The sequence below is a fragment of the Physcomitrium patens genome, chromosome 9, assembly GCF_059467195.1.
Source record: "Physcomitrium patens ecotype Gransden chromosome 9, ASM5946719v1, whole genome shotgun sequence".
NCBI classification, from domain to species: Eukaryota; Viridiplantae; Streptophyta; class Bryopsida; order Funariales; family Funariaceae; genus Physcomitrium; species Physcomitrium patens.
Window position 1 is genome coordinate 1,523,059 of NC_143418.1, and position 22,540 is coordinate 1,545,598.

General features: G+C 40.7%; 2 protein-coding genes and 1 long non-coding RNA gene across 4 annotated transcripts; 2 read left to right on the forward strand and 1 right to left on the reverse strand.

Moving 5' to 3' along the window:
• Positions 1–4,650: 4,650 nt before the first annotated feature.
• On the forward strand, positions 4,651–9,528 carry LOC112286611 (uncharacterized). 2 transcript variants are annotated; one of them, XM_024528641.3, is made up of 15 exons: positions 4,651–4,817; positions 5,066–5,276; positions 5,409–5,483; positions 5,598–5,699; positions 5,826–5,863; positions 6,037–6,150; positions 6,308–6,422; positions 6,527–6,717; positions 6,864–6,980; positions 7,122–7,202; positions 7,421–7,659; positions 7,820–7,859; positions 7,993–8,092; positions 8,239–8,664; positions 9,064–9,528. In XM_024528641.3, exons 1-15 carry the CDS (start codon positions 4,794–4,796, stop codon positions 9,369–9,371), a joined length of 2,181 nt encoding a protein of 726 aa, XP_024384409.1. In that variant the 5' UTR covers positions 4,651–4,793; the 3' UTR covers positions 9,372–9,528. The 2 variants fall into 2 exon arrangements, with proteins under 2 accessions (XP_024384409.1, XP_024384411.1); XM_024528643.3 differs by having other exon boundaries at positions 4,694–4,824; positions 5,063–5,276.
• Positions 7,420–7,939, reverse strand: LOC149988325 (uncharacterized). The gene is made up of 2 exons (XR_016504649.1): positions 7,801–7,939; positions 7,420–7,637 (listed from the first exon to the last, which is right to left on the reverse strand). It is a non-coding gene; the product is annotated as an uncharacterized LOC149988325 (long non-coding RNA).
• A 2,191-nt stretch (positions 9,529–11,719) lies between the features above and the next one.
• On the forward strand, positions 11,720–19,645 carry LOC112286610 (putative cellulose synthase A catalytic subunit 5 [UDP-forming]). The gene is made up of 13 exons (XM_024528639.3): positions 11,720–12,334; positions 13,488–13,683; positions 14,043–14,254; positions 14,500–14,611; positions 14,724–14,910; positions 15,237–15,503; positions 15,798–16,143; positions 16,377–16,514; positions 16,690–17,028; positions 17,349–17,628; positions 17,779–17,975; positions 18,165–18,527; positions 18,684–19,645. Exons 1-13 carry the CDS (start codon positions 12,257–12,259, stop codon positions 19,266–19,268), a joined length of 3,300 nt encoding a protein of 1,099 aa, XP_024384407.1. The 5' UTR covers positions 11,720–12,256; the 3' UTR covers positions 19,269–19,645.
• Positions 19,646–22,540: the final 2,895 nt, after the last annotated feature.

The following is a 22,540-nucleotide window of genomic DNA, read 5'->3' on the forward strand; positions in this document are numbered from 1 at the left end:
GAGTTGCAGCTCCACTTACACGCTTGACTAGTAAAGATAAATTCCAATGGAATTAAGAAGCGGAAGCAGCATTTGAAGCCTTGAAGACATCGTTTGTCTCTGCACCAGTCTTATATCGTGTTGACTTTTCCAAGGCATTTTTTATAGAAACAGACGCATCGGATTTTGCCTTGGGTGCAGTTTTATCACAAATGGGAACAGATGACAAACTTCATCCGATAGCTTTTCATTCAAGAAAATTCTCAGCAGCCGAGATCAATTATGAGATCCACGATAAAGAACTTCTTGCAATCGTGGATTCTTTTCAAGAATGGCGTCATTATCTAGAAGGTGCTTCTAGTCCAGTCATTGTGTATACAGATCACAAGAACCTCGAGTATTTCATGTCAGCACGCGTTTTGAATCGTCGTCAAGCTCGTTGGAGTATGTCTTTGTCAAGATTTGACTTCATTATCACTTATCGGCCAGGAAAACAACAAGGTTTGTCCGATGCCCTGTCTAGACGTTCTTATTTTGCACCAAAAGAAGGAGATGCAGCTTTTGAGCAACAAAGAACGGTCCTCTTGAAACCGGAGCAATTTCATCTCCGAGCAGTGAAATCAACATTGACTGTTGATTCAACTTTTCTCAAGCAAATCCAGTCCAGTGTGTCCTCAGACCCTCTTGTTCATGATATCGAAAATAATTCTTCCAAGTCTCATGATCCTTCTAAGTTCGAGTTCAAGAATAATCTATTATATTTTGAAGGACGCCTATATGTTCCAGAAGGAAAAGCACGTTTGCGTGTTCTTCAAGCACGTCATGACTTTCCAGCAGCAGGGCACTTTGGATATAATAAGACTTTGGAACTCATATCAAGAGATTTTTGGTGGCCACAAATGTGGAAGTCAGTCAAAGACTTTGTACAATCATGTGATATTTGTTCAAGATCAAAAATTCCTCGACATCGACCTTACAGACTTCTTCAGCCATTACCTATACCAGAACAACCATGGTCTTCTGTTTCTATGGATTTCATCACAGATCTTCCAAACTCAAGATCTTATGATTCTATATTTGTGATAGTAGATCGTTTCACCAAGATGGCACATTTTATGCCATGTACAAAATCTATCACAGGTGAAGAAACAGCTAAGCTTTTCATTGATAATATCTATCGCTATCATGGATTACCTAAAGATATCATATCGGATAGGGGAACTCAATTTGTGTCGAGATTCTGGAGGACTCTTTTCAAGATTTTAAAAGTGGACATAAAGCTATCTTCAGCTTTCCATCCTCAAACTGATGGACAAACAGAGCGCGTAAACCAAGTCTTGGAACAGTATTTAAGGTGTACCATCAACTACCAACAAGATGATTGGACAAACCTTCTGCCATTGGCAGAGTTTGCTTATAATAATACGGTACATTCTTCCACGCAACAAACACCTTTCTTTGCCAATTATGGCTATCATCCACGACTTGATACTTTTGATTTTTCAAAAGTTGATAATCCTGCAGCAGAAGATATGGCAAATCGGTTGTCAGAGTTACATGCAATAATGAAGGCGCAGTTGAAGAAAGCTCAAGAACGACAAAAGATAAATGCAGATGTATATCGTAAAGAGCAACCACAAATCAACGTGGGTGATAAAGTATGGCTACTTCGTCGCAATATCAAGACCACTCGACCTTGTGACAAATTGGACTATCGTAGGCTTGGCCCCTTTTCTGTTTCTGAACAGATCAACCCAGTTGCATATCGGTTACATCTACCGGAGTCAATGAAGATCCATCCTGTATTCCACGTGTCTCTTCTTGAACCATATAAGACAGTGGATATACAAGGAAGAAGACAAATGCCACCGCCTCCTATAGAAGTAGATAATAATGAAGAATTTGAGGTGGAAGAGATATTAGACTCAAGGCGGCGCCGAAATAAGCTGGAATATCTTGTTCATTGGTGCGGATATGATATTAGTGAGCGCACATGGGAGCCATCCAGGAATCTAGCAAATGCATCAGCTAAAGTCAAAGTTTTTCATCAACGACATCCATCAAAACCAAGATGAAAACCTCTCTTATAAAAGAGACAAGATTGAGGCAAGATAACATTCAATTTCCTATCCTTGTTTGTAACTTCTTTGCATTTTGTGACGCTAATTAGATGGAGAGCCAACTACCAGCGGATTCAATTCAAGAACCTTCGTTTGCTGACTTACCGGATGAGACATTGCGATTGTCACAACCTTCAAGACGACGCAACCGAGATGAAGACCCTCAAGAACGACATGTTCTTCCTCGAATAGATGGTGAGATACAACGCGTTTGGTATCACGACCTTGGAAGAGATTCTCGATGTTTGGTGATATTATTGGAGATAGGAACGACTCCTGATGGTGTTTCAAATGTATTATTTGAAGGAAGTTATGAAGGCCTCAACAGTGATCAAATAACAGGGTGGTCTTCTCGCCCTGGAATGGGACACTATCGATGGCTAAGAGGACCCATCAACTATCTTCGAAGAGAACAAAGATCAGAGTATGTAGCAAATACAATTCGCCACATATTAGATTTTCTCAATATATAATCACCGCTCCTCGTGGAACTCGTCCCTAGAAGGGGGGGTAATGTCACGGACATACATATAATTACCTATATGAATAGATAAAAGTATGTAAAAGTAGATAAAAGTAGGTTAATTGTGTAATATCTTCTAGAGAAGCTTCTTAGAAGCTTCATAGACGCTGCTTTGACTTTATAGGAGTCTATAGTTGACTTTTAGGTTAGAAACTTGGTCAACAAGTTAGCCATGTGCCACGCATGTTGGAAGCTTAAAGAACAAGCTAACTACGTGGTCCATCCATAGAAAACTTGCCTTGCAAGCAAAGGCATGTGGCCTAGAAAGTCAACATATACTGGAGGTCTTATAGAACATCGCCACGTGGCTTCTAGTTAGATAGTATATATAGAGGCAAGAGTGAAGCCCTCTTCACTCTTGTCAACTCCTTTCTTGCTTCTAGTCTAGTTTCAAGGGTCTCTAATTTTCTTGTATTTTGGCAATAGCCATTCCAGTTTCTTTCTTAATATACATATTTCTATTTTGTCCTATTTCTTTTTGAGAAAAGTCTCATTTATTCTTTAGCTTTCATCGAGTTCTTGTCCTTGACAGAATGGCAAGTACATCAATACTACATCCTATAGACAAAAGAATTCATTCAAGTCCTAAACAAAGCCACTAGAATCCCACCAAGAAAATTTGAACAAGTAAAGATCATTCTCACCTTTTCTGTAAAGGACAAAATTATCTCTTACAACTCCCCATCCTTGCCAAAATCTTACTATAAAGTATGGTTCATTGGCTTGGTTCTAATCCTTCATCTCCCATAGATTTTCCTTGATTGAAAATAAAACAATGCAAGTAGTCTGAAGGATTGCAACTTCTATGCATACACAACAAAATTAGGCTATTGCATCAACTTAGTAAGACAACTTAGAAGAATGTATGCAATACAATATCTCAAATCAAGGAGCTATAACTTTCTAAAATGCCAATAATTCTTTTATAAAATTTGATATCCATGGATTCTTCAAAACATTACTGCTATATACTACCTAACTTTTGTGGGTAGACTCTTGATCAACAAATAACAATAATAAGTAAGATGAGAGAGATATTATTATGTTTGCAACAACTTAGATATAGAAACTACCAAGTATATATCAATGACTTACTCAAGTATACCATGGACATGCTTTAGCAAATTGAAGATCAAGGCCAACATCACAAACTTCTATACCATGTGAACACATGTTTTATACAACCTCTTCTACGAACCTTGTAATGTAAGACCATGTTCAAAAGTATTTTGAAACTCCAGCAAGAAATGCACCATAAATAAAACCACCACGTGAAAAATCTTGAAGACAATTATATTGTAGAACTTATGAGTACAAACATGTGGATACAAGCTCAATCACACAACATTCAACATAGGTACAGCCTTCTTCTACTCATAGAAAATCATAATCCATATTGGTATAGAATGCTGGAGCTCAATTTCAAGATCAATCAATCACACACCAAGATACAAGCCATAGTAAACATGTTTTGAAAAATATAGGCACAATAAGGTATTTTCTATCAAGATATACAATAAGCAAACATAACTTGATAGAAATTTCTTCCACCACCCATTTTCTTGCTACAACACCTTGCCACTATGCTCCCTTTCAAACCATATTAGTTTTTGGTTTAGTTGTGTGGATGGCTTCTAATATTCCATATTCTGAGAGCATTTTATTAGTGAGTTTGACAAATTCACAACATTATTTAGGTGAAACTTTGATGAACATTTGGCTACAACGGGCAACACACGTGTATTAGAAATCAATGAACGGGCAACACACGTGTATTAGAAATCAATGAACGGGCAACACACGTGTATTAGAAATCAATGAACGGGCAACACACGTGTAAGATCTAGACCTGAAAGCATTCAACTGTGTGATAAAACTTTGCTAAAAATACACGTTATGGAAGGCATTCAATTGTCTGGCACCTAAACAACAGCATCGACAAAAAATGAATATATAATACATAAAAAGCTATTGAGCCACCATTGAATTGTGCAATAAATATGATACTGATTGTTGCCGACGCTAGCAACTTTTTCATTTCGCTGATTTGGGTGCTTGGTGAATGTGGAGTTCTAAGACTTCATTCTATTGTTTCGCTGCTCTAGAGATACAATTCTTCCGGAGCCTTTTGGCAGTGATCCTCTCGTGTGTGCGAACGGAGGATAGTGGACATGGACCTCGGCAGCGCGCATGAGGTAAATGGTACCTGTGATAATCCATTTTCAGCTATTTGTTGGCCGGATTTCACTATCATCTTCTAATGATTTGGAAATTGTTGTTAAATCTTAAGAAGTCAGCAACTTGGATAGCTGGAAAGGGATTTTTAGGGTTTAGTGTACTTGTTGCATTCCTGCAGTTGTGTTGCCGATGCGAGGAATCTGTGCTGTGATTTAAAATGTAACCTGTCTAATCATGAGAATGATGCTCAATTGGCGATCAGCAGGCAGAATTCGGGAAGAAGTCCTGGCGACGAAGGGATGTTGTGCGCATTGGGTGTGGCGCAGGGTTTGCTGGAGACAGGCCTAATGCAGCACTTCGCCTTCTTCAACAAGTGCCTGACATGCATTACCTAGTGCTGGAATGCTTGGCAGAGCGCACATTGTCAACCCGCTACGAGGCCTTTGTTGCTGGTGGCAAGGGCTACGATCCCAGAAGTACGCTTCAGTCTTTTCTCTTGTTTGGACCGAGCTTACTTATCTTTAGCTTAGACCCTAACCCTGCGTCTGGCTTTCTTCACATGCTGCAAGTCATTCTTACCTGAGGTTTTCAATTTGATTGTGGAGCAGTTTCAGAGTGGATGCGTTTGCTACTACCTGAAACAGCGAAACGAGGAGTTTGCCTGATCACCAACATGGGTGCCGGTGAGTTGCTATTGAATAATTTTCATGGTTTAGGGTTTAGACTGTACAAGTGGTATGATGTAAGCAATCGAGAGGAATCTGAATCAGGGATGGGGGTATTTGGCTAGCGTGCAGTGGATCCTTTGGGCGCACAGGAAGAAGTCCTGAAACTGGCTGCTGAACTGGGTCATTCAATCACTGTAGCTGTGGCATATGAGGTTCTGGATACACATTCAGGTCTTTCAAAAATCTCTACAGGTTTCCTTGATGCTGGTGCTTGAGTCTCTTTGATATTGACCATAATGCACAGTTCTGTTAAATAATTGAGTGTAATTTCGTTATTTTCGACTTGTTGTGATGCAGTGAACTCTGAGCCGACTTATTTCGAGGATGAGGTTGGGGTGAGTCGCTGAGGAGCTGCCAGTTTCTCATCTGTGTGGTTTCTTTTTGTGATCAGCTTCAATAATGTTCACAAGTCATGATCTTACAGCCGTAACAGCCTGGATGATTCAACGGTTGACTTTTAAGTATTCTTGCATTTATTCTAAAATACGTTCGCTTGCGTTATCGTCAGGGATGTAGCACATACCTCGGAGCAGCTCCATTAGTGCAGGCATTAGAAACATCAAAACCAGATGTGCTCATCACATCACGTGTAGCTGACGCATCGCTTTTCCTTGCGCCTATGGTAAACTATTTATTTTTTATTGATCAATGACGGTAGATGTTACCATATTGATGTTAAAATCCCATGAAACTGTTAATATCAAAAGGACAAAATAGAAGGATTCATGTTTTGAAAAAGCTACATTGTATATTATTTATTAGTTGATTTTCATTTGCAGATTTATGAACTGGGTTGGAAGTGGGAAGACTGGGAGTGTCTGGCTCAAGGGACACTTGCAGGTCATCTCCTCGAGTGTGGGTGTCAATTGACGGGTGGATACTTCATGCATCCTGGTAATCATACTGTCGTCTGAATTCCCCTCAGGCATGTTTTGTTGACGACACTTCCGTTGAAAACTATCATGTAACTGGCTGTTCTTTTTTGTCCCATTTTACAGCTGATCCTCAACGGTCTTTCTCCCTCGGCCAACTACTCCAAACATCGCTGCCTTATGCCGATGTGGCTTGGGACGGTGCAGTTACGCTGGGCAAGATAGAGAGTAGTGGAGGGGAGCTCAGTATTGCCACATGTACTCAACAGCTTCTCTATGAAATTGGCGACCCTGCAGGATACATTACCCCAGATGTGGTATGCGTATCCAGCAAAATCTGACGATCATCTATGCAAGCATCAGTGTTGCAATATAACTATTCTGGCAAGTGATTGTACTTTAGTTGTTTTATGAAATCAGATTATTAACAGTTCATGAAACAAAGTTCTATTCTGCTTTTCAGGTTGTGAACTTCAGCCATGTCAGTTTTGAGCCCCTTTCTGCAGATCGGATCATCGCCAAGGGCGCACAACCTGCAGCTCAATCTGCGCCCAAAGAACTCCTACGGCTAGTTCCCAAGGTGAATGCCTCACGGGTCTTCAAGCTTGCTACTACATTCCTTGCAATTTTTTTTCTGGGAGGAGCAGAGGCTTGTCTACCAATGTCTGCAGCAGTATATTAGTGGTGAGGGCTGAGTTTATATGTAATCATGTAATTGCAGCATTGTGGGTGGAAGGGGTGGGGAGAGGTTTCCTATGGAGGCAGATCATGTGTGGAACGAGCAGCTGCTGCCGATTATTTGGCAAGTCGTTCGACCTCATAAAAAACTTGTATATAGCCACGCCATTAATCGTGATTACGGACAAAAATTGTCAATGAAAATTATGTCGCTCCGCCTCTATTTTCCATTTCATTGGGTTCTGGAACAATTATTTTAGGTGGAGGCTGTATAAGATAGTAGTGAAAATTACAGGTTTATTGGGTTTGAATTAGGCTCAAAAAATGTCCAAAGTTTTGCAGGTGCGAGCGTGGTTGGAGGAGACATATTCTGGAGTAAGTTCCTGCATCCTTTCATACCATGTAGGTCTGGATAGTCTTCAAATATTTCCTCCAGGCGTGCCAACTTCAGGAAGGCCGGTCATGAACGAGGTGCGTTTGCGCATGGATGGACTTTTTGAGTCGCAAAAGCAGGCATCCAAGTTCATACAGGAGTTCGAAGCTCTCTACACCAATGGTCCTGCAGGTGGCGGTGGAATAAGGTCAGTCAGTCGTGAATCATGGCATTGTAGGGATTCTTCTGGAATCCTTCTCTATCACCATCTAGTCACTGAATTTGCTTAAATATGCATATGTCGAATTTAGTGATCGATAAGAAAATTGAATCTACTATATTGATTGACCTTTATTGAGTGATGGCAGAACGGGACTTAATCACGAGATACTCCTCCATAAATCCTTGGTATGAACTGAGTTTTTCTCCACTATTTTTCATATTCGGATTGTGTGTCCTTCAGATGTCCAAACCTTATTTCATTCTTTCTAAGAGCGATAGAAGGTCTTGATGCAATATGCTGATTCCAGGATTTGTGCAGATCTCACGTGAGCAAGTGCAATGGAAGACATCTGCATGCCATACTGATCCTCGCAGCTCTAATTTGCCTTCTAGTTCGAAAACACCTTCTAAGCTTCCTGGTAGAATTGTCTTTTTTTACAATCATCTTTCATTGGGATATTTCGTTAACTGTTAACCACAAAAAAATCAGGTTTACGAGCTCTTGTAAGATGTTTATGAGGTTTAGAAGTGAACTTCAGACCCAAATGATACTTTTGCATTGTAGGTGTGAGCGCTACAGGGCGAAGTAGTTGCCCACACCAGCTGCAGGCATCACCAGCGCCATCAGCTGTAAAGCTACCGCTGTATCAAGTAGCGCACGGCAGAACTGGCGACAAAGGCAACCAACTTAACGTGAGCATTATTCCTCACTGCCGGGCAGATGTAGCTCGCCTGCAGCGCATCATCACCCCATCTTGGGTAGTTTTAGCAATGAAACATCTTCTCGTGAATCATTCTGGTACTTCCGTCGATTTTGTGAAGGCGCCCATGTCAAACAATTTACAGGAGAATGAAGATGTTACAAGGTTGTTGCTGTTGATGGAGTCTTTGGTCGAGGTCTATGAAGTGCCAGGAGTAGCGGCATTGAATGTTGTTGTGAAGGACGTACTGGATGGGGGGGTCACTTGCTCTCGGAGGCTGGATCGGCACGGTAAATGCCTTTCTGACCTTATTTTTAGCCAGATTGTCGTTCTGCCGGAGTAGGGAAACTTCCTTAAGCTGCGTTGCGAGAAAGATGTCAAGTCTTTGTAAGATTTTATGAACGGGATTTATTGATTCCTATCATTCCAGGGTTAGAAATATTAATCCTCACTGCATACATGCATAGTAGATGAGCTCTATAGAATTCAGTAGCTCCTCTCTGTCCCGCAAATCATCTAAGCTTACAATATCATACTTGTACAAACATGCTGCAATCTTCTTGGGCTTATGTAATGTACAGATTCCGCTGAAAATTCTGCAAAATTATCTGATTGTCGTTTCCTCTCGTGAAAGCATTAAAGAGATTCTTGCCGTCCTCAGTATCAAATCTGTTTTTTGGTATGACCAGAGAATTCTTGCATGGCGTTTGATGCCGCACCATTTCGTTGCATCCACGGTACCATCCTGCAGCATCGTGTCTTCATCGAAGTGAGAAATATCGTTAGAAACAGACTTAACGGTTTCAATAACGTTGGGTGGCATGGTTGCTACCAGGGAGTTTGGCACCCATTTGCTGCCACGAAAAGAGCGGCACTTCTTGCAAAGTCTGGCACAGCTTTTGACCTCGTTGCCCTTCATGTTTGGCCTCATGCGTGCCTGGTTCTCGACGCAGTTCAGGAGCCTGTCGGCCTAGCCCGCGCCGTTTCCAGATGCTAAGTCTGTCCCTCCCCGTGGGTTTATTTAGTTAATGGGTGGGTCTGTTTAGAAAAACTTTAATATTATTTGTATTTTTCCTTATTTAACATTCATTTTTGCATCATAATTTTAAATTTTATATAATTTATACATATATATATATATATGTAGAGAGAGAGAGAGAGAGAAACGTTAAAATGATCCACCCATTTATTAAATGGATCCATCTTATTGTAGAGATCGAGGGGAATGAGGGAGGTTGGAATGAGAGTAGGGAAGGGGGAAAGGAAAATGGGGGGGGGAGGGGGGGTAGGATGAAAAAGGTTGGAAATGGAGGGAGTGGGAATGAGGACCATGATTATAATAATGTTTCTAGAGATGATCCATTTTGCTAATGATGGATGTAATAGGGTGGGTTGATTTAGTAAATGGGTGGATTATTTTAACATTTTCTATCTATCCTTGTATATATATTTCATATTTTTTAATTATCAAAGTATTTTTATTTTTATAAAAAAAGAAAAGATAAATAATTTTTTTATTGTCAATTAAAATTATTACATAGAAATATTATGATAATATTAATTTCTTAGCATAATTTATTATTGGTGTAAATATATATATATATATATATATATATGTAGTTATCAGTTTTTATCTTTTTGTATTAAATTTTTTAAAGTTACATTAAATAATATTTTATGATTATATATTAATTCAAACAAAATTTCATCAATGTATTGTTAAATTTTATTGGTACATTAGTTTTCTATCATAGTATCTATATTCGGAAGAATGATTCATGTTGTGCGTGATCTTATAATATTGATTCTATGAAAAATATTAGTAAATTAAGTCTACATACTTCTACAAAAAAATTAAAATAGATCATTTATTAGTTATTATTTATTTTATTTTATCTATAAAGAAGTATTTTTGGATCACATATATTATAATTGAGCAATTGGACATAGTTTAGAAATATCTTCTTCCTTCTTTGTTGTGATAAGTATTATAAAAACCAATTAAAAGTTAATAATATGGATATAAGCATGTTTTAGTAATGATTTATTTATAGAAATAAATTCTAAATATGGTAGTTAAAAATTAAAATAGTTGAAAAAATATACTTTCTATTTATATCTCTAACATCATGATTAAATTACAACTTTAATTTAAAAAATCCCTATTATGTAAAAAGTAATTAAAGAACATTATTTAATCTAATAATATAGTTTTAACAAAAAATTGTAATATTAAGACCATATATATATATATTTATATTTATATATATCAAAATTTGGTAAAAAAGAACTCAAGAAATATTTTTTCTAAATACAATTCTATAATTTGTGTAGATTAAAATCATTTTTTAGTAAATTCACCTTTTTAAGAAAAAAAAAATCCTACGTCCACAAATATAATTACTCCTTTTCTAAATATTTTTTTAAAGAAAAAACTGTATTTCTTTCTTGTCTGAAAACAACAAAATCTTTCACTTATGTCCATATTAAACAGATCTATATGGAAAATTAGATTTGAAGACACATACAAGCACCTTGTTTAGTTTTAAAAAATAGGACAAAAGAATGTTGAGTATAAACGTTTAATAATGGTAGTTTCATCACTTCTAAAAATATTAGTGTCAAGTGTCTAGCCATCCAATGTTTAATAGAACTGTTAATTGAGGAATCAAAACCACATTTTGCTTCATAGTGTCCCAGCCTCATCTACCAAAGCACCTTTGAGAACCCAACAATACCACCCTGAAGTTACAAATACTGCCACCAAAAAAACAATACTAAATTGATGACATCATCAACAAACCCCACATTTACATCATTAATGACTCAAAGTAGAAAGCCTTGCACCCACCTCTACAACATCAATACCAATATTACAAAAAGAGCCAAATACATCATCTTTAAATTGTTACTAAACCATAAGACTAGTGGTCATACAAGGCATAATCACCCTCTTATTCACAATTCTCTTCAACACCCTTAAGGAACAATGTCACAAATTACCCAAAAAAATATATACAAATGTGATGATGAGGGTTTATTCTTAGTTAATAAAAAGAACAACATTCATGTAGGCATAACTAATGCTGTGTGCATCCGTACCCCAAAAAGGAAAGAGAATTAAGAGAGACCCCAGCCATCTGTGGACCGGGTCGGGTCGCCAGGAATCGGCCACTGGAGCCCGTCATTAATGAGGAACGGGTTCCATCAGAGTGGGTTCAGAGACCCGTGGTAAACCCACCGTTAACCCCCTCCAAACCCGTCCCGTGATTCGTCGCAGCGCACCCGCGCCCTCAAAACCGTCGACCCGTCCTCCCACTGCTCTTCAACTCCCCTTATGGCGTCTCTTTAATCACTGCCTCGCGTCGTGTCGCGTCGCGGCTGCGCTTCTCCGATCAATTCCCCTCACGATCCACGATGTTTCCATTTCATTTCGCCTCGTTCTCGAATGTGGGTCTTTTCAGAAATTTTAAGGAGGTTTTGCAGGGACCTGATGCTCGTTTCCTGGGCGAAATTTGAGATGATGTGACGGAGAACCGAGAAGCTTGTTTGAGACTCACGAGGGAGTTGTCAGAGCGTTGCGGAGTGGCAGAGAGGGACGGGGGGCATAGCCGTCGTTGCCACCCTGTCCTTCTCTGCTCAATCGTTCGATCGTTCGATCGCAGCTTTGGCCTCGGGCTCTGGGTGCTCTTGTGCTCTCGAGCCGCGAGATAGAGAGAGAGGGTATATGGTTGCTGCTCGCAGGGAGTGGGGAGGGTGAGGTGGTGGAGCAAAGCTCCCCCCGTAGCTTGTAGCATGGGCGGGGATGGACTGTGAGGGGAGTACAGGGGGCTTGAGACGTGAGGAGTGAGGCGTCGTGAAGGAAAAAGAAATTCTTGCATCATGAAGGCGAATGCGGGGCTGTTGGCGGGTTCGCACAACCGCAACGAGCTGGTTATTATTCGGCAGGAGGGCGATGGGGTAAGGGGGAGCTTTTCTGAGTTCTGCCTGTCATGCACACCATGATCAATGAGAGGTAGAGCTAAATTTAGGCTACTAGAGTCGCAATTGGTCGGAATGCTCCTGTTGAAAGAATCGGACTTCGTGTGGAAACTGTCCAGGTGAGGTGAGGTGAGGTGGAAATGTTGCCCTCGTCAGATATACATTTCTTCTTTTTAGGGATGGATATGAGAGGAAAGTCGATGGGATTTCCAAATGTAGTCCGCGTCGATGAGTTTCAGCTGTAGGTTCTGTCGGCGGTGTAACCTACCCACTGTAACTGCACGTTTATGGTTGGATTCGTTGTTGCAATTAGTTTCGGTGGATTTTGAAACACGTGCTTGTCAGTCAGCCGCGGCTTATCTGAGGCGTGTCAAAGCTTCGCCGGAGACAGTAGCAGATTTTGCTTCGAGGCCTGTTGAAAGTGCACAAATAGGGACGACAGGGTTGCGAATGTTTCTACATGCGTCTTATTTACATTCCAGATTCTTCATAAATAGATGAGCTCGAGTTTGTTGCATCTCTTACCGAATATTACTTTACCTGACAGTTCCCAGGCAGACATTTTTCTGAGTACCTAGTTGTGAAGGTCGTATTTCTGTATACCCCATCAACAGAGCATTGAGAATGGCCACCGTGCTCTGCACTCAGTTCCGTAAAATCACATGCGAACTGAAGTTTTCATCCACCGTACGAACACTTTCTTGTCAGTAGATCCGTCCTTATCCATTTTAGTGTCTCAATCTCAGAAGCTAGACAACGAAAACAAGACACGTAGCAATGATACGAAGTAATTCCCACTGCACCTCGAGTTCACAGCGGTACATCTATTTATCTAAATTTATCAAAAGCTGTTAATTTGTGTTAATGGAATGAGGATAGCTAATTTGTGACCCTTCAAGTATCGAAATGAGTCTGGTTCGCATTAGCATGCATCAAGTACGAAATCCACTCCTCTTCACAACTTCCATGAGTGCAGAAACCTCCCATCAATCCACAGTAACATTCAAGGAAACTGTTGCTTTAAAGACCTCTGCAGGAAGAGAAGATGTGTGGATATCTCTGAATAAGTCAGCAAGTGCATGTTGTGAAACCAGTTAATAGGCTCATGGATTTTGGACATTATATTATGCAGCCAAAGCCGTTGAGTTACGTGAACAGCCACATTTGTCAAATTTGTGGTGACGATGTGGGATTGACCGTGGAAGGAGAAATGTTTGTGGCGTGCAATGAATGTGGCTTCCCGGTGTGCCGACCTTGCTACGAGTACGAACGGAAGGATGGTACTCAGGCATGCCCTCAATGTCGGACTCGCTACAGACGCCACAAAGGTGAGATACTTCTGGACCATGTCTTCTCGGACATTTCTGATCTGTGGTGTCACAGCGCCAGTCCGCAAAATGTCCCATTTGACACTTGATCGTGGTATAAATATTCTAGAATGGAGACTAAAATGACAGTCTATACAGAATGATATTCGAGGGTCTCATTACTTCTGGTGCAACACGCCCATCTTGGTTGCCCCGTGTCTGAGCTTGTTAGTTCGTTTGTTAATTTACTATTCAAGGGGCGGTCTGATGCCATTCGGTCAATATCATAACGATTCAGAGGGTTAGTGGTCGAGGGATGTGTTTGTGGTAATACGTTGTATTCAGTGGTTGACATGCACTTGTGGCTCCTTGGACTGAAGGGAGTCCTCGAGTGAAAGGAGACGATGAAGAAGAGGACACCGACGACCTAGACAACGAGTTTAACCACGCGGTCAATTTGGACAACCATGACAAACAGCAAGTTGTGGACGAGATGCTTCACAGCCAGATGGCTTATGGTCGTGACACGGAAGTGATGCTATCTGCAACGCAGCCTCGGTATCCCCTTCTTACAGATGGGCACCGTCACATGGTACGTTTGGAAATTTTTGGCAGCAAGAAGTTGTGATGACCTGGTTTTTTGATCGCTAGGAAGAATTTCTGGGGCTCTAATTTTCCTCACGTAAGCGGGTGACCCTACGTTGTCAGATTGTATGCATATCGGGTGTGGTATTCAAATTTGTGTCAAGCTGCGAAATGGATTCGAAGTCAGTGATTTGTGTGTAGAGGTGGTGGTGTTTTAGGTCTAACAGGGCTAATGAAAAATTGCACGCGCAGGTGTCTGTTACAAGTGAGTCAAATGCAACATCCCCAGATCATCAAGCTATTTTCCATGTTGCGGGCGGGAAAGGATCTCATACCGTTTCTTATAGCGACATTGGCAGCCCAGGTGAGACAATGGTAATCCACGATTTTGCATGCTCAAAACATTCCTTGTGGCTAATTTCGTCTGATCGACGCCTGGGGTAATCGTCGACTAACGGAATGCATGTTCGCAACAGCCAGATCATTGGATCCGGCGAAAGATTTGGGGTCGTATGGGTATGGGAGTATCGCTTGGAAGGAGAGGGTGGAGAGCTGGAAGTTGAGGCAGGGAATGCAGATGACAACGACAGCGGGAGGCCAGCTTCAAGCCAATGGAAAGGGTGGGGATGATGGCAGCCACCAGGACTGCTCAGATCTACCCATGTAAGGTTTATGGTGGAAACTTGTATGCAAGGTTGGGTCGGGTGTGTGTTCAAAGTCCGGGTCAGGGGACTGGGTTGCGGTTAAGAAGTTTTCTCGTTATGCTTATTTGACTGTGTTTCCAGAAAAGCCTCTGCAGGAAACGAAGCTCTGAATAACCCTTGTGCAGGTGTGAGGTGTGTTGGTTGACTTGATGTTAGAACGGTGCATCTCTTTCTTGGATGTCGCAAAGCAACAGGAAACATGGAGATCCGCAAGTGACTTATTCTGGCGTCGAATGGGTTTAGGGAGTGGATGAACTAACTGTACTTGTCGATCACATATTGTAGAATGGACGAATCGAGACAGCCTTTATCAAGGAAAGTTCCATTTCCATCGAGCAAGATCAACCCCTACCGGATGATTATCGTAATTCGCCTGGTTGTGATTTGCCTGTTCTTCCGATACCGTATCTTGAACCCCGTGAACGAAGCGTACGGACTTTGGCTGGTGTCGGTGATCTGCGAGATTTGGTTCGGCATATCGTGGATCCTGGATCAGTTCCCGAAGTGGCTACCCATCAACCGTGAGACTTACCTAGATCGACTTTCCCTGAGGTACGTTCTGTGGACCTCGCACGCAGCTGTGACAGGCAGAGTTTGTTAAGGCACGAAGCTTAGGCATTGCAAGTGATTGGGTTCGATTGAACACTTGGCAGTGTAGGATCCTAGTTGGTGGACTCCAGGCGTCTCCCAATGGCCCGGGAGGGCGCAGACTGTGTTGGTATGAGAGTGTTACGGCAGTTCCGTTCAATGCTGCTGTAGTTATAAGTCTGCAATTGTCGTCGTGGTCACTAGTAGATGTCGTATGTGGTCCATGACTTCGCGACGTTGTTGCGGGCGTTGGTGCAGGTTTGAGAAAGAAGGGGAGCCGTCTCAGTTGGCGCCGGTGGACATTTATGTCAGTACGGTGGATCCCATGAAGGAGCCACCCCTGGTGACTGCCAACACTGTGCTGTCGATTCTGGCTGTGGACTATCCAGTGGACAAGGTGTCTTGCTACATATCTGATGATGGAGCGTCCATGCTGACCTTTGAGGTTTTGTCGGAGACGTCGGAGTTCGCTCGAAAGTGGGTGCCGTTCTGCAAGAAGTTCAACATCGAGCCCCGGGCACCTGAGGTGTACTTTGCTCTGAAGATCGATTACTTGAAGGACAAGGTGCAACCGACTTTCGTGAAGGAGCGCAGAGCTATGAAGGTGAGGTGACATGAGCTGACCTGTGGACGGTGCCGTGCATGAGAGGAGTTGCATGCTTTTGTTGGTGGATAGGTGATGTTGATCGATCCCCACGGTGCACGCACTTGGATTGCATGCGTTGGCTGTGGTGTTGCAGTTCATGAACACCGTCCGCATTATGTGTGGTGTCGTAGTGGTTCGTGAAGGATCTGCCCGTAGTTACTGATGTGGTGAGAGGGAATGGGTATACACAGAGGGAGTACGAGGAGTTCAAAGTGCGGGTGAATGCATTGGTCGCTAAGGCGCAGAAGATGCCCGACGAAGGATGGACAATGCAGGATGGCACACCGTGGCCTGGGAACAACACACGTGACCATCCCGGAATGATACAGGTTAGTGCGATCCTCCCATACTCCGGCGCAGGTTTGTCCCAATAACAAGTGAGTAGCAGAGGTGGGTATGAAGAGGTAGCTGATGAATGTGGGAGGCTCCGCTTTGTCCTGTTGCCGCGATGCACCTGTTGTGCGACTTGGTGACCGTTTGTGAACGACTGTGTCACGATGGTAGGTCTTTCTGGGACACAGCGGCGGTCATGACACGGAAGGAAACGAGTTGCCGCGGCTGGTGTATGTGTCGAGGGAGAAACGGCCTGGATTCAATCACCACAAGAAAGCTGGTGCCATGAACGCGCTGGTTCGGGTGTCCGCAGTGCTGACAAACGCACCATTCTTTCTGAATCTGGATTGTGATCATTACATCAACAACAGCAAGGCTCTTCGGGAGGCGATGTGCTTCCTGATGGATCCCATCGTGGGGAAGAGAGTGTGCTACGTCCAGTTCCCTCAGCGGTTTGATGGGATTGACAGAAACGATCGATATGCCAACCACAACACTGTCTTCTTCGACGTAAGTGTTCCGATCTGGAATTGGGACTTGGGCATGTGTATGGGTGGAGTGCACCTTAGAATGCCGTCATGCAGTTGGTTCAATGATGGCAGGTTGCGGACGTTGTCCGTGATTGAAACGTGGATGAGTATTGGTGCGGCGTCGTTTATGGACAATTTAGCAGCATAGAGTTCAAGGCGCAGCCCACTAGATGGCATTCTTGTCGATGTCTTGGCATTTATGATCGCCTTTGGGGCATGTAACGATCCAGGCGATTTTCATCTGGTACTGTGCGTGTGCGGGAGATTCACTGGTGGGTACTGGTGATGTGTGGTGCGCAGATCAACTTGAAGGGTTTAGATGGCGTGCAGGGCCCAGTTTATGTGGGTACGGGGTGCTGTTTCAAGAGGCGAGCCATTTATGGTTACGATCCTCCTCCCAAAGATCCTAAAGCATCGAGTGGTCGCAGCCAGAGCGTGTTTCCATCCTGGCTTTGTGGACCCCTTAAGAAAGGACTTCAAAATGCAAGAGCGGGGAAGGGTGGAAAGAAGAGGCAGCCATCTCGTTCTGACTCCAGCATTCCAATCTTCAGTCTGGAGGATATCGAAGAAGAAATCGAGGGTATAGCGTTGTTCTGTAATGCGCTGAGTAGTGGGATTTATTCGTGTTGATCATGAGCTGAGGATTGGGCTGTATCTTCATGAGCGTTGGTCGTCTCTTGTTTTACTATGTGGTGGGGTGTAGTAAGAGTGGGTTAATGTGTGGACGCAGGAATGGACGAGGAGAAATCGTCGCTGATGTCTTCTAAGAACTTTGAGAAACGATTTGGTCAGTCACCAGTCTTTGTCGCGTCGACGCTGATGGAAAATGGAGGCGTGCCTCATTCCGCCAATCCTGGGTCATTGTTGAAGGAGGCCATTCATGTGATCAGTTGTGGGTACGAAGATAAAACGGACTGGGGAAAGGAGGTAAGGTCTGGGATGATGAGGTTGGAGGGTCCATGACGTTTCCTACTCTTTTCATGTGTAGTGCATCTCATAATACACACCGCACCTGAAGAATAGTGGAGGGCGGGGTAGTTGGTTTGTGTCGGTGTTTCCATGCACGATGTACCAAGTACCTAACATCATTGCACCCTGTTTGGTCCGTGGGTTCAGATCGGGTGGATCTACGGGTCTGTGACGGAGGATATTCTGACAGGGTTCAAAATGCACTGCCGGGGATGGCGGTCCATCTACTGCATGCCAGCGCGGGCTGCATTCAAGGGTTCTGCTCCCATTAATTTGTCGGATCGGCTGCAACAAGTGCTGCGTTGGGCTCTGGGGTCTGTGGAGATTTCTCTCAGCCGGCATTGCCCTTTGTGGTACGGGTATGGCGGAGGGAAGAATGGTGGACTGAAATGTCTGGAGAGACTGGCGTACATAAACACGACGATCTATCCACTGACGTCGTTGCCACTGCTGGCGTACTGCGTGCTCCCTGCTGTGTGTTTGCTGACCGGAAAGTTCATCATTCCCACGGTACTGGCCGTCTGTAACTCGTACCTGCTTGAGGCGTTACCGTACTTGATGAATGGCACCCTGAGGATTATCTCGTAGCTTCAGCTGGGATGTGGTTGTGGGTGGAAGGTTAGGCGATGGTCATCCTGACTCGATGCTTGGGCTGCATGTGTGCAGATCAGTAATTTGGCGAGTCTGTGGTTCATATCGTTGTTCATCTCCATTTTTGCGACGGGTATATTGGAAATGCGGTGGTCAGGAGTGGGCATCGACGAATGGTGGAGGAACGAGCAGTTCTGGGTGATCGGAGGTGTATCGGCCCATTTATTTGCGCTGTTCCAAGGGCTTCTCAAAGTTTTCGCGGGTATCGACACTAACTTCACGGTGACATCCAAACAAGCCGAAGACGAGGACTTCGCGGAGCTGTACATGATCAAGTGGACTGCCCTTCTGATCCCGCCCACCACTCTACTGGTGATCAACATGATTGGCGTGGTGGCGGGGATTTCAGACGCCATCAACAACGGGTACCAGTCGTGGGGTCCGCTGTTCGGCAAGCTGTTCTTTGCTTTCTGGGTGATCGTGCACTTGTATCCGTTCCTGAAGGGTCTGATGGGACGGCAGAACCGCACACCCACCATCGTGATCGTGTGGTCCATCCTGCTGGCTTCCATCTTCTCCCTACTTTGGGTGCGCATTGATCCATTCCTGGCAAAGGTGAAGGGTCCCGACCTTTCGCAGTGTGGGATCAACTGTCGATAGGTTCTAATCTAGAATCCTGTGCTCAGGTTATCGGCATGTAAAGTAAACCCCCATTCAGAACCACCCTACATCGTTCTAGCTCGGAAGACGCTGAGATCACTGTTAGCTTCGGCGATCACACCCCTAGTTCTTCAGCATTTGTCTGCTGCACTGAGGCTAGCGATCAGGATACTGCCATTTCGCCGTGGAAGTTGAGATTGAGGAGGGATCTTCAGCTGGCTTGATAAGTGTACCTGTCGCAGTGGTTCATTTTTTCGGTGGTGTTAAAAATTCTTGGCATTCGGGGATGTGTTTCAAGCTCATGGGAGCTTTCTTTTCACACATCGGCCATGGCCTATATTGTTTTTCTCGTATTATAAACTTCATGTGTGATTTCACAGTGGAGAGTATTTGGGTGGAGTGAACAAGTTTCATGCTGTGAGGGAAGATGAAATGGTGTTTACTTTCAAATAGACTGTTAGATTGATTCTTCTGAGAAGAATGAGAGGGACTGTATTGTTTAATTATTTGAAATTGTTTCTTTCAACGATTAAAAATTAAAATAAACTACTATTATTTTCATTATTATTATTATTATTATTATTTCTGTGACTTTGAAGACACATTTTTCATTTACAAATGCAAAACATGACATTGTTTAGAGTAAATAAATCTTGAGGTAATGCATTGAATAATTCATTGATTCTTTATAAATCTGTCTTTATTTCATTTTAAAAACCTCACATCATTCATAATGAAATTGTTTGATAACTTTGAAGAATTTGTATTTAAATTTTATTGTATCAAGTTGATTACCAAAATTTTACATAATAACATTATTTGTAATATTTCAAAATTGAGTTTAGATTTTTAATATTAGACTAATTTTAATTTTATATTTAGTATTTGAAGAAGAATATTAAATAGATCCATACTTTTATTAAATATACCTATTTTAAATGAAGAATATGGTAATTATGATGAATGTGGTTTTATTTATTTAATTATAGAGAAATAAATGTAGAGATCATTTTTTTTTTCATGATGATTAAAATAAATGAATCAATTTAGTAAAAACTTAGATCTATTTAATATTCCTTCATTTAAATTGTATAAAATTGCTATCACATTACCAAAAAGACTATTGCCACCATTTTTAGTACAATCAAATTCTATGCTATATATTTTCCTTAAATATTTATAATCTAGTAATATAAAAAATTAGGTCTTTGTCGACAAAATAAATAGAGCAAATTTAACCTTATAAACGTGCTAAAAATATCATAACTAAGTATTTACTAATCAAAAATGATTTTGATTTATTTTATATTAAGCTTAATATTTAATCATATCATTATTATTTTTATATGTAAAAATATTTTAGTATATATATATATATATACTATACTTTAGATCAAATAAAGATATTTACATTAATAATTATAGTGATAAATTTTAATTTTAATATATTAACTTAAAATTTACTAATGAACAAAGTAAAAAGGAAAAATATTATATATATATATATATATATATATATCTATATATATGTATATATCCATGAAATATGTTGAAATATCAAGAATATCTTTATATTTTTGATAATAGCAAATATATTCCTAATTTTTGTGATAATTGCAAATCTATTCTTGAGTTTGATAAGGTATAACTTAATTCCTATTTTAGGTGAATCCAGAAGTCAAACCATGTACCATATAAATTTTGGCACTATCCTTTTTTGCACAAGTCAGGCACTCCATGAATCAGATACCACCACCACCATTGCCGTGGCAACACTTCTAGCAACTTTTTATTATATGAACTTACTTATTCCAAAGCCAAGGGCAAAGTGCAACGTGTACAAAAATTCGTAAGACTATTTACTATTATTATTATTATTATTTATGTTTCATTTATAAATTTAGCCTATATAATATAATATATGTAAATAAGTTGATTTAAGATTTAAATTTAATTAAACCAATTTTTTTGATATTTGAATTTTAATACCTATAAATAATGATCCAAATTATTTTTTAAAATATTCACCAAAGATCATTTTACAAGAAAATATATCATAAGTTGTAATTATAAGGATGTGAACTAAAGTTTGAGCCCTAAAGACTTTTTTTACTTTGTAATTAAGGTGTGCAAATGGTACAAAACTAGTTAATGATGTAAGATCAAACAATTGGTGCTTATTCTAAATTAGTCTGTGAGCTTTTGTTTCTTAAAATTACAAAACATTCTACAAACATCTTTTGTAATTTTGTTTGGTATTCTTTTGACAAACCTGTCCACTTTATAGATGACGTAAACTTATTTTTACTATGATGGCCTACCTTTGTACACTTCCCTCATGTTTTAATTGATGTATGGGACCTTAGTATTTCTCTACATAATATTGTCCAACTTTGCCATTACCAAGCAATCAATTGTTACATCATTGAGAAATCATTGTGTTGAACAACAAAACAAATATAATGCATTGGTGTAGAAACTCTATGTTGAATATTCTCAAATGTCATAACAATCAACAAAAGTTAATTGGGATATATTTTCTTTGGTTTAAGTATACATTGTCTTTCAAAGCTTACTCAAATACACAGAATTAAACATCTCTTTAGCTCAAAGTCATGTGCATATGTAGTTCTCAATTTGTAAACAAGATCCTCTCTTTTGTGTTTCTACTGCAACATCTTTCTCTTCATCTACATCAAATATTGAGTTAGCTTCAAATGGTCTCCAAATAACAATCTATTTTTTGCTTATACTAGCTTTTAGTCTAAATCACTCAATAAAGATATAGTTCAAAAATCTATGCATTCTTGGCAGAAAACAAAATATGAATTAAAAAAAGTCAATTACACTTAGTCGCCTCTATGCACTTTATCCTTGGCCTTGAAATAATCCAGCATGTGTCGTAAAGAGCCGATGGAAGTGTTGCTACAACAGTGGCGGCAGCAACATTGACATTTACTTTGTAGAAGGCCTAATTTGTGCTAAAAAGTATTGTGCCAAAATCTATGCAACATATGGTTTGGTTCTCTGATTCACCTAAAATGGGAGTTAGGTTATATCTTATCAAGCTTAAGGATAGATTTATAATTATTATAAAAGTGTAGGATATATTTGCTATTATAAAAAATACAAGAATATTTATGATACTTCAATATATTTCAATATATTTCAAGGATATATATATATATATATATATAATTTTTTTTATAAAAAAATATCAATTTAGCTTATTTTATATAAAAAACTTGTTCAAAATTTAGACTATTTAATAC